Source organism: Papio anubis, chromosome 6 (genome assembly GCF_008728515.1).
Source record: "Papio anubis isolate 15944 chromosome 6, Panubis1.0, whole genome shotgun sequence".
Taxonomy (NCBI): Eukaryota; Metazoa; Chordata; class Mammalia; order Primates; family Cercopithecidae; genus Papio; species Papio anubis.
In genome coordinates, this window is record NC_044981.1 from 55,018,535 (window position 1) to 55,031,056 (window position 12,522).

General features: G+C 36.1%; 1 protein-coding gene across 32 annotated transcripts in view; it reads right to left on the reverse strand.

Moving 5' to 3' along the window:
• Window positions 1-12,522, reverse strand: part of DST (dystonin) — a 488,658-nt gene that overhangs the window by 15,832 nt on the left and 460,304 nt on the right. For all 32 annotated transcript variants that reach the window (XM_021936750.2, XM_021936748.2, XM_021936745.2 and 29 more), the window contains 5 exons: window positions 11,151-11,310; window positions 8,546-8,740; window positions 7,884-8,012; window positions 3,186-3,329; window positions 1,988-2,176 (listed from right to left, as the gene is read on the reverse strand). In XM_021936750.2, the coding sequence (XP_021792442.2) occupies window positions 1,988-2,176; window positions 3,186-3,329; window positions 7,884-8,012; window positions 8,546-8,740; window positions 11,151-11,310 (817 nt within the window). The remainder of the gene's footprint in view (window positions 1-1,987; window positions 2,177-3,185; window positions 3,330-7,883; window positions 8,013-8,545; window positions 8,741-11,150; window positions 11,311-12,522) is intronic.

The window sequence follows — 12,522 nt, forward strand, 5'->3', positions numbered from 1 at the left end:
CCATGTTATTATTTCTGAAGAAGAATAAATCATCATGCTTTATCTTCAGGGTAAAAAAAAATCTAAACCATCATAATGCAGCATTTACTAACTTTTAAAGAATATAAAATGTGGCTGGGTGCAGTGGGCTCACACCTGTAATCCCAGCACTTTGGGAGGCCAAGGCAGGTGGATCACCAGAGGTCAGGAGTTTGAGACCAGCCTGATCAATATGATGAAACCTCGTCTCTACTAAAATTACAAAAATTAACCAGGCATGGTAGTACGTGCCTGTAGTTCCAGCTACTGGGGAGGCTGAGGCAGCAGAATCGCTTGAACCTAGGAGGCAGAGGTTGCAGTGAGCCGAGATTGTGCCACTGCACTCCGGCCTGGGCAACAGAGTGAGACTCTGTCTCAAAAAAAAAAAAAAAAATATATATACACACACACACACACACACATATATATATATATATATATATAAATAAAATGTAAAGAGAGTACACTGAAAATAAAAATAATTTGTTTTAGTTGAATAATGTACATGGACACATGGGAGAAGTCATGTGAATAAAATAACCTGTCTGTGCACCAACCAAACTCAGGCTTCCAAGCTCCTCAGAAGAATCTTTAGTGAGCATCTGTCTACAGAGAAACTAGTTAGCTAGGATGTTTCCAAGAACTTTTCTGTGGCACATTTCACCTACATATTTGAAATATTTAAGATGGCTTTGATTAGGCAACACAGTGAAACCCTGTCTCTACAAAAAATGAAAACATTAGGCCAGGTGGCATGTGCCTTATAGTCCCAGCTACACAGGAGGCTGAGGTGGGAGGATCACTTGAGCCCAGGAGGTTGAAGCTGCAGTGAGCCATGACTGTGCCATTGCATTCCAGCCTGGGCAACAGAGTGAGACCCTGCCCCTCAAAAAAAAGACGGCTCTTTGATATATTATGACATACTGCATCCACATTTAATGTGGACATATCAAAATATTCATAAATAGGCTATTCCAAGGATGGTAAAAGCTATTTGGTTTAAAGTATACTACCATTGTATTTAAAAGGTTTAACTACCTTGCCACTGCTTATCTCATCTCCTTGGGCTTATTATTATTATTTACTAGGTATCCCTATATTTGGAATATGCAGCAAAGGCTGAGGAAAGGCAGAGACTGTGAAAAATGATGGGAAAAAGGAGACCCAGACAAAAGGGAAAAGTGAAGTAACACCTTTCTGGAATATTTGTCACACTGAAGAACTCTAATACCTCTGATCACAGGGAACATGACCTGGTACACTTAGGGCCATTATAGACATTGATGTCTTAGACTTTTAAAACACACACACATATACACACAATAATGGCAACATTAATTGCTTAACCAACTGAGCTGACACTTAATATTTCTCTTTGTAAATGCATATTAAACACATTGTGAGCAATCAAGTAAATCAAAGTGAGTGTGATACCCATCATTTGAGTTTAAAACAAGTAGGATATATATAGGAAAAGTGTTTTTTCTAAGAAAGACAACATGTTCCCTTTTTCACACGATGTATTTCAAGTGGTGACAGTCATCTTCGAAGACATAAAAATGCAAACAGAGCAATCAAACAAGGTACCCACTGAAGCCAGGGAGGTGGAGGTGGGTGAGATCACCAAAAGAGGGAACAGAGTGAGGGAAGTAGAGAGCTGAGGATAACACATAAGGAGTAAGGAGAGCTGACGTTAAGAAGGCAAAAGGGAGAGCAGGAGTGAGCGTGAGACAATACCACGAGTATAACCCCACAGAGGACAAAGAAGGAAAGTTTTGCAAAGGTCACAGAGGGTTCCTGTAAAAAGAGGTTTTAGGGCAGCTGCAGAACTGGAAATACAATTGTAAGGAACTGAGGAGTCTGAAGAAGTGAAAATAATAACAAAGCAGTGTTTTGAGAAGTACAGCAGTGAAAGAAAGAAACTATCTGAGAAAATGGTTAACAGGAGTTAGGATTATATTTATTTTACCTGGTGTTCTGCAATGAGTGCTTTCACCTCTTCGATCTCCTGGGGGATGACTTCTTTATCCTTATCAGTAAGTGTAGTTTCAGCCCATTGCAACCAAGCCAGCAAAGCTTCCAACAATTCCTGTTTGGCAATAAGCCCAGCCAGAGCACTTGCTAATCTCTGCTGATGTTGCTTTGCCCAGGCCAGCACCTGTCAGAGAAACAGAAATTTCTCAGAATTTCCTCCAACTTAGTAAAATAATTGCAGTGATATAAAATAAATAAATTTTAAATGACAATTAGGATCATCCTGGGCTAGACCCATAATGCTTCTGGTCTTTTTAGATTCCATTAGTGGCATCAAGATCTGGCTCAAGGAGGATATGAGAGCCCACGATGATGTTCATTATCTTCAGAATTTAAAGATGCATGTCAATCACTCAGGCTTCCTTTTGCTTTCTAATTTGAGTTCAAATATGCATTCTCTGAAGGATCAGGTGAGCTTACTCCATGTGGCACAGAGTAGAAATGTAAAAAGCTAAGATATTGGTAGGGCGCGGTGGCTGACGCCTGTAATCCCAGCACTTTGGGTGGCCGAGGCGGGCGGATCACGAGGTCAGGAGTTCAAGACCAGTCTGACCAACCTGGTGAAACCCTGTCTCTACTAAACGTACAAAAAAATTAGCCAGGCATGGTGGTGCGCGTCTGTAATCCCAGCTACTCGGGAGGCTGAGGCAGAGGAATTGCTTGAACCTGGGAGGTGGAGGTTGCAGTGAGCCAATATCGCGCTACTGCACTCCAGCCTGGGCAATAAATCGAGACTCTGTCCAAAAAAAAAAAAAAAGGCTAAAATATTAAATACAGAATTAATTCACTTTATGTATACCAATTCACTCCACCAGTATATACTGCTCCGAAACACCATCTAACTGCTGGATTATTCAATAGAAACAATGTGGAAGGAGGCCAAAATGTTATACAGTGTACTAAATATTTGCCTTCAAATTTTCCAGGGATATAGCTGCAAAATTTCTTTGACCTTTTAAAGAAAAGTTAATTTCAGAGATTGTAATGCATACAAGAAGCGTATTTACAAGAACATTTTCTATGTAGAGGTCTCATTTTCCCATGGCCATAAGCGCATCTTAATTCCTAAATTTCCCACACCCCTCAACTCTCTAAGCTATTGCTACTGTGAAGATTATCTGAGACACACTGACCTCCTCAAACCTCGCCCGGATGATTGTTATCCAGTGCTTAATGGTGGTGATGGAGTCGGGGTGGCAGATAGCCAAAACGGTGTCGCCCATAGTGGTGGCTTTATTTAGTTCAGCTCTCTTTTCTTCCAGTTTCTTCATGAATTCCTACAGCAGAAACAAAGACTTCAATTAACTGTTGGCATTGGCTGAAAACAAAACTCTGGTGACATTTGTTTGACTGCCAGAATTAAACAAATAAGCAAAAACTTCAATTGGTTTATTCACAGTGGAAATCATTTACTAATTGGGGAGGAAAAGGGGACAAAATAGAAAAAGTACTTTCTAATATGTACTTTAAAATACAAGTACAGTCATCCCTTGGTATCCATGGGGAGTTGGTTCCAGGATATTGTGCATAATAAAATCCAAGGATGCTCAAGTCCTTCATATAAAATGATGTAGTATTTGCATATGACCTAAGTACATCCTCCCCATATACTTCATATCATCTCTAGATTACTAATAATACCTAATACAATGTAAATAATTGTAAATAGTTGTTATGGTATTGTTTAGGGAATAATGACAAAGAAAAAAGTGTGTATATCTTCAGCACAGATGCAACCATCCATTTTATTTTTGAATATTTTTAACTATTTTATTTTTGAGTATTTGGATACAGAGAGCCAACTTTATAGGATATTTCATGCTTTAAAAATGTATTATACAAAAAATAACTCTTCCAAATTTGGATATAATTATATTATTAATGGAGAATAGCATTGGGAGAGGCAGTATTGCTAGAGATAGAAACAATATTGATTGACCAAAAATAAGTTCTAACAAATAAGATAAGGAGGTTAATATTTAAAATAGCATTAACTATGCCAGGAAATATAGGAGCATGAATTAAAAAGTACTAAGTAGAGAGAAGACTGGGTAAGGAAATATAAATGTTTGGGGGTACAGGAGACAGGGCCCAAAGTGTCCAGGCAGTAAAAAGTGAGGGGGAGGTTGGAGAGAGTGAGCCTGACAGCACGTCAGCCCATGTGAGAACTGTCCCTTTAAGATGCCAGTAAGAGGCACTCTCCTCTGTTCTGGCAGTTCTAGTGGTTCGAGCAAGTCCCTCTGAGCAAGCAGAATGAACAAAGCCTTGACATCCTCGAGGATGATCTTTCAAATAAATGTTTTACAAATGTCTCACATACATAATTGTACTTTCTACCATCAGAACTACATCCATAGATAAACACACCATAGAACTTTGAAAATGTGACTACAAATTGAGAATCTTTGCCCTTAAAAATGCAACATGCTTCCAAAATCTCATATAGAATGTCAGAGATCTGCAGACACCCCAGTCTCTCTGGACCCCTGCACCAAGAGCAATTACTTGATTATACAATGAGTGTCAGAGGCCGCAGATGTCGATGATGCCCGTGCTACTCACACTATGTGAAGAGGGGTGTTCACTTTGAAATATACGTGTTTTACAATAAAAATACTACAAGAAAACCTAGAAAAAACTCTTCTGGACATTGGCCTAGGCAAATAATTTATGACAAGGATCCCAAAAGTGAGTGCGACAAAAATGAATACAGACAAATGGGACTTAATTAAATAAAAAAGCTTCTGCACAGTAAAAGGTAGAATCAACAGAGTAAACAGCTAAGCTACAGAATGGGAGAAAATATTTGCAAATCATGCCTCTGAAGAAAGACTAATATCCAGAATCTGCAAGGAACTCAAACAACTCAACAAGAAAACAACAAACAACTCCACCGAAAACTGGGACAAGGACATGAACAGACATTTCTCAAAAGAAGAAATACAAGCATACAAGCAGCCAACACACACATGAAAAATGCTCGGCATCACTAATTAACAGAGATACGCAAATTAAAGCCACCCTGAGATATCATATTACACAAGTCAGAATAACTATTACTAAAAAGTGAAAAAACAACACATGATGTGGATGCTGAGAAAAGGGAGTGCTTATACACTGTTAGTGGGAATATAAATTAGTTCAATGTCTATGAAAAACAGTATGGATATATTTCAAAAAACTAAAATTAGAACTACCATTTGACCTAGCAATTCCACTACTCGGTATCTAACCAAAGGAAAAGAAATTGTTATATCAAAAAGACACCAGCACTCATATGTTAATTCCAGCACTATTCATAAAAGCAAAGTCACAGAACCAACCTAAGTGTCCATCAACAGTTGATTGGATAAAAAAAATGTGGTACATATATAGCACGGAATACTATGCAGCCATAAAAAAGAATGAAATCGTGTACTTTGCAGCAACATGCATGGAGCTGGAGGCCATTATCCTAAGTGAAGTAACTCAAACAGAAAATCAAATATCACATATTCTCATGTATAAGTGGGAGCCAAACAATGGGAACACATGGACATAAAGATGGAAATAATAGACACTGAGGACTCCAAAAAGCATGGAGGATAAAAGGGGCCTGAGGGTTGAAAAATTAAAAAAATTACCTATTGTGTACAGTGTTTAATATTTGGATGACTGGTACAAAAGAAGTCCAGTCTCTACTATTACTCAATATACTCAGGTAGCAAACATGTACATGTACTCTCTGAATTTAAATTTATATAATATGTTTATATGTTTTACTCTAATATAAGTGGCCTTTTGTCTTTAATCTCTGTGAAGCAGCTCTGTGACATATCTCCTACTCTGGCATTTTGCTATATTAGACTGTTTGGTCCATAAGATTAAAAGACTGTGTTTTATTCATTTTTATGTTCCCAGTAATTCGTTCAAAAGAGTGTATGATTTACTGAATAAATGCTTTCTAGACCTTTTATTTACAAGTTTACTATAATGGAGTCAAGTTTCAATTGATGGTACACTCCGATAACATGACCTACTTTTTAAATATCATAACTTAAAAAAATTATCACTTTTTCAATACAGATCCTCCTAAATGAAAAAAGTTAAAAACTGCAACATTATAAGGAAGAGGAAAAAATAGGTTAATCTAACATCTGTGTTTCCCCCAGAGAACAGCTGATACAAATAATGTACTCTCAATCACTTGTACACCTATTTGGTGGATGGGACTGTCAACATTCCACTGAATTCTATGCCCTTCCAACCTAGTCTGAACCTTACCTTACTGGTTTGTTCTCATGTGGGAAAGCCTGCCGTTTTTAGAAACTGGATTATACTAAGAAGTTTCTAGTCCTAGTGTTAAGAAATTAAATATTCGGTTTTTCTTTGATTGGTGAATGGTGAATGTGCGAAGGGAAACAGAAGAGATGGAAAAGAATGAATAGTGTTACTGCAAAATATTATTAAGAAATGCTTCATAAAATTACTGGTAATTTTATGCTATTTAAAAATAATTTGTTATAAAAACCACTACCCCTGCTCTGGATACTTGCCTCCTGGAGGTTTCCTGGTCCTGTGAGAGTGGTGATACCACAAATAGGCTCCTTTCTGTAGGGTGTTAGATATGCACGACGGGCTTTAAGTGGTGTCCAGCAAATATTTATTGCTACTCTGAGACCCAAACCTAAGAATGTTAATAGAACTCAATGCTGGCTGATGGTAAGCCCACAGTAATATAATATAAACTACATTTTCAAAATGTTGAATGGACTCAAAAATTTATAATAAATTTGATGTAATTGTCTTCTTCTTATATTCTAGCTTCAAATTTAAATGGTGTATATAGCATTTCATTCTTCCAGAAAATGCTATGAAAGCTTGCACCACTTTTTAAATGACGTGGCAATATTTCATTGATATAGATGCAGCAACCCATTTTTGATAGAGGGTATTAATTAAAATAACAACTCTCTACAGATGATGTAATCCATGCTACACTAAAATTAATGATGTATTTCCAGCCTGATCTCAAAAGACAAAATTATTTACTGGTGTTAAAAAGATCCTTTAAAGTTAATAGGAAATGCTGACATCAACACTACATTGAGTGTTACCATTTCAAATTCCTGACTTTTTGAGTCAAAGGTTAAAAAACATCTGTTAAGAGATATCTGGATCACTCTCTGAAGGGTTTTGGCAAGATTCATGCATTGCCACAGGAAAAATCTTGATTTGAAAACTCAATAGCCAGATTTAGACTTGGTTAGTTATTCAACAGAATATTGGCTTGTGGAATTCATTTTTAAAATTTTTAATGTATACTATAGGTTACTTCTAAAAAGGATTTAAAAGGCTCTTGATTAAGAACAGAAGCAGCGGAGGCTTAAAAATAGATTTAAAGGTGAGTTATTAAATTACCTGTGTGTCTTGTTTACAAAGGGCAAAATTACTAATTTACAATCCTACAGGTATAATTTTATAAATGCCAAACTGCCTATTAAAGAAGTTTTATTTTTGAAACCCACATAATGACTGCAACGATATCGACCAATTTTGGTCAAAAGCCAAAAAGCCTAGATAAATCAATATGCTTCCTTGAGATAGGAAACAGAATAACTACCTTCCCTAAAAAGGAAACATAAAAAGACAGGTACACATACATGTGTGTGGGTGCACGGGGACATACGTATGTAAGCAAGGTGGACAGAAGTACACTCTCAAATGTACCAGGTGTTTAAGTATTTCTCAGGAAGGAAAGTATTCATGCAGTTGATATTTGTAATCATGAGTCTATTTTCCTTGCTTTGATTTTCTAATGTAGCTTTACTTAGCATTTATATATTACTCACTTTATGCTGATCAATGAGAGTCCGGAGAGCATCCTCATCATCTGGGAGGACACCATGGAAACGCAGGGTTTGCTCTGCCTCAGCCAGCCACTCCAAGAGGGCATGTACCACCGAGTGGAATTCCTCTGCCTAAGAGTTCACACACATACACACACACACACCCCCCAAACAAAATTCCCAAATATGCCTGTTAGCACAATTCACAGAACTGTATAGTGGATTCATCCTTTCAATGAAAAAAAACAAAAAGTTTTAAATTTAAATTGCTTCACTACTCCCATTAAGAAGATAAAGATATACATATTTTAAAAATAAGAAAACACCTAATATATAAAAAAGGCCTATATGAAGAAAAAATTACCACTTTAACAACTTGATTTTAGATGAATGGCAATCCATCATACTTCCAAGCTGAAACATTACTCAAGCAGCACTTCTATGTGAAGATTAGAATGCCTCCCTCTAGCAGTAATTTAAATTCATGGGGGAGGGTGGGAGAAGGATCAAGGCAATGATGCTATTAGAATTTCCTTCTTCAGACTGTCCTGATTGAGACACGAGGTTTTTTACCCACAGTTTACTCAGTTTTTTACTAGAATAGTTCTTGTCGAGGTTTCAATACTTTTCCCATTACACCCAGCTCTCATTTACATGCTTTTTACCTGACGCAGGGCTGCTTCTAACCGCGTTTGCTTTGATATGGAAAGTGCACACACGGTCTCCCAGCGTGTGCTTAATTCTTGCATCTGGACTTTGACCCAGGAGGAGTCATCCCGACTGCCTTCTATGAGCTCTCGGGCTGAGCGCTTCAGGGCCTGCACACTGCTGGTCCTCTTCCCCAACTCTTTTTGGAAGGCCTAAGAAGACCATATTTTGAAAAATTATTTTTAATTACAAAACCAAAACAGTAACACATACTGTTTGAGATATATATGTGCATATAACATCATGTACAGATATCTAAGACCTAAAGTTCAATAACCATATTTCTGGCAGCATCTTCAGAAGATAAACGACACACTACTCCTATTTGAGCATCATCAAGAATAGTCTTGTATACATTTATTCAGTCCTGTCACATTCTCGTGAGAAAACGAGATTACCTTATTTTAAAATGATATATTGGATTTAAATAATGGCAGCCAGCCTTCTTTATTTCAATTTCATAAAACAATGCATCAGATTCCTTTTTTTAATGATTCTTTAATATGGTGTCCCAATTCCTCTCAAATAATTAGTGTGAATTCCAAGTGATCCTGGCTTCGGCACTACTCTGAGAGATGTACCTAAGAAGCTAACAGAGGACTAAACAATCCTGATGTGTGTACCATGGAGTTCTTAAGAGATAATGGCAGGGAATTCCATAGGAAGTTGGCAGACGGTCCTTGACTCCTACAAAACTCCTTGGTCTTTCATAATATATTAGGTACTAACTCATAATGTCAAATTTTAGAGGCTTAAATCCCCGTCTTTCACCTTAGAGGAAAAGTTTCTGGGGTTTTTTTTTTTTTTTTTTTTCTCCTGCCTAATTTTGACAAACTTTGATGTGCCAGAAATTAAATTGATATATTTTGGCCACAGACTGATCTAAGAAGTGAGCCCAGTGCTCTTTATTTTTGATCCAAGAATCTGTGTATGCAACTAGATCTTTCAAACATTAATAACCAACACTCTGTCACAACGAAATTAATGAGTTTTTAAAAAAATCATCATAAATGAATATTACCATTTGGCCTTATCTATAGATTTCTATTCTGATACTCAGATCATTCACAAAAGTGAGCCTATCACAAAAGTGATTATTTGACGGATTCAACTCTAACAGTTATGATATGCCTGCAGATAGATACAAATGCGCACATATACACCAATACACACATTCACACACACACATAAACACATGTGCAAATGGTACAGTATTTAAATATTCCATTTATGATAGGACTAGTCCAATAGTTTTCAGCAGACTTTCCAAAGCATTTTGCATACTTGAACTTCTTGAGCCTTCCAGTTGTATTACTAATGCTAAATGATTCATTCATTCTTGATGACCTTTAATATATAAAAGATCTGGCAATTACCTAGAGTACTAAATATTTAGACAGTGAGTTTACAGAAATGGCATTTATGTAAAAAGTAACACTACCCTATTCATTACTCATTGAATAAATGCCAGGAAATAGAGAAGTATTAACCATACACAAAATATTTATTTCAATATAAGCAAAGCCATGTAATTTTTAAATTTTTAGCTTTTGTAGACCGAACCGTTGTTCTTTATTTATTCTTTTATTTTATTTTAATTCAGTTTGTTTCACTTTTTGAGTGTAACAAACTCTCTTATGGGTATAACGATAGAATAGAAAGAAAAAAGGGAAAATAAATATGCAATAAGACTATTTTAAAAAGAATGGTAAGATCAAAATAGCATAACCAGTATAAAGAGAACATTACAAATGAAATAAGTTTTCTGAACTCAAACACTAGACAGAGGAAATACAAGATGAATTCAAGTAGAGTGACGTAAGATGTTTTTATATAAAGTCAACTCCGACACAACTATTCTAAATTAGTACTATGCTTCATATTGTTTCCAGGCTAAGTTGTTTTATATGATTTGATCATAATTTAGGACCTTACACTTAGCTGGACACCTTGAATATTACCTTTGATTTACGTGACACGACAGTTTAACATAAATATATCAGGAGATTTCAAGAAAGCCAGTTTTCTTGAAGTAAACAATAATCAAATCCCTCATAGCACATGCTGCTGACTCATAAATTGCTATAGTTCAAGGGGCAAGGTTAAAACAGTTTTGGTTCCATATTTTTAAAAGCAGTTGGTCATGACCCCCACGGATCATGTCACAAATCTACACACTTATGCAATAACTTAGTGTCAGGTCACTGAATGAATGATTTTAAATTTTATTACATAATTGTTTAAGTGCATAACTAAAGACAGTAAAACATTCTTGAAATCTGTTTTAAAGCACCAGAGAATGAAATCACTTTCCAAGTTCTAAAAAGGTTTTAGATCCGGTAATTAAAAACAAAAGTATTTCACTGACACTAAATAATATTTCCCCATCACTTTTAAAGGTAGCTTCCAGGTTCTGCTCAGACACATATTTCAAAAATAAAGACTGTTATGTCATATGATCTATAGTCTCCTGATTTTAAAAGCTAATTTCAATGGTTCATATTTTCTTGTACACTCAGAGTAATCAAACAAGATAAAATAAAATGCCCCAGATAACATTACCTTGTGATTATCGATCAGATTCATCACTAAATCAATGTCTCCATGAACAGGTTGGTCTTCTGCCAGCTGGGGTTCAACTCTATACAACCAATCAATGAGAGCCTGTAGGGCATCTGTGAATTGTCCAGAAAATAACAGGGCTTCCTCCAATTTGTTTTGTCTAGGGAAAAAGGTAGAAAAATTGATCCTTGCAACAAAAAAAGCCACTCATATATCTGAACATCTAAAATTAATTGATGAAGGCTGAGTGGTACTCAAGAGGAAGAGCAGTATATTGGTATTCATTGTTGCTTCTTTGCTCTTCTTAGAAAAAACCCCAAAACTTTTCTAAACTTTCTTTTTTATTCCTTAAATACACGGCATCTGTTCCAGGAAAATTCCCACCTTTGGAAACCATGGACTCTTCATGTTTCTTTATAAAAATCGACCTTTTAAATTGTTCAAATATTTTTAAAATTTTGTTTTAGATTATCAGGCAGTATACTTGACATTTTTTCATATACACTTCTATACATTTTAACACATATATAGATTCATGTAACCATCACCACAATCAAGATCCAGAACAGTTCAACCATCCCAAAATTCTCCCTCATGCTGTCTCTTTATAGACACACCTTGTCCCTGTCTTCAAGCCCCTAGCATTCACTGATCTGTTTGTCATGACTTCATTATTTTGTCTTTTCAAAAATGTTGTAAATAAAACCATATATACAATACTGCAAAAGGTATGTAAAATTTTGTGGCTCAGGAATTTAAGATTTTTAAAAAACTAACATGACAAAAACTTACTGAGTTCCCTAGAACTGAATATAACCTATTTAATCTTGATGCTGACAAAAATCATTAGGATTAAGGAGCAACAGGAAAATTTGGAAACATGTACAAGATATTTGAACTCTACTACTATTGTACTTAATTACTTAAAATTTTTGAAATACGTCTTGGGTTTTCATGGAAATGTAATAAGAAAGAGGGAGATCAAAAAAGGGTAGATGGAGTTAGAAAGAAATGCTGGGGCCAGATGAGTGGTACTTTGCACATCACATTAAGAAGCCTATGTTTTAATGCATGCCCAGTAGTAAGTCACCAAAGGGTATGAAGGAGGGGAATGACAAGATTCCATTTACATTTTTAAGAGACAATCCTAGTAGTTACGTACAAATTGAGTTAAAGAAGTGATAAAGGTGGACGTGGGAAGACGAGCCAGAAGCAGTGGGTGTAGTCAGGTGTGAGATGGCAGAAGCTTGGACAATGATATCACTTTTTATTGTAATGAGTAGTTAAAAATAATGAACAGCAAAGTCTTCTCAATGCAGATGATATTTGTGTGGGGTACTTAGGACAAGCAGAAGTTTCTTAGGCAAAGGAA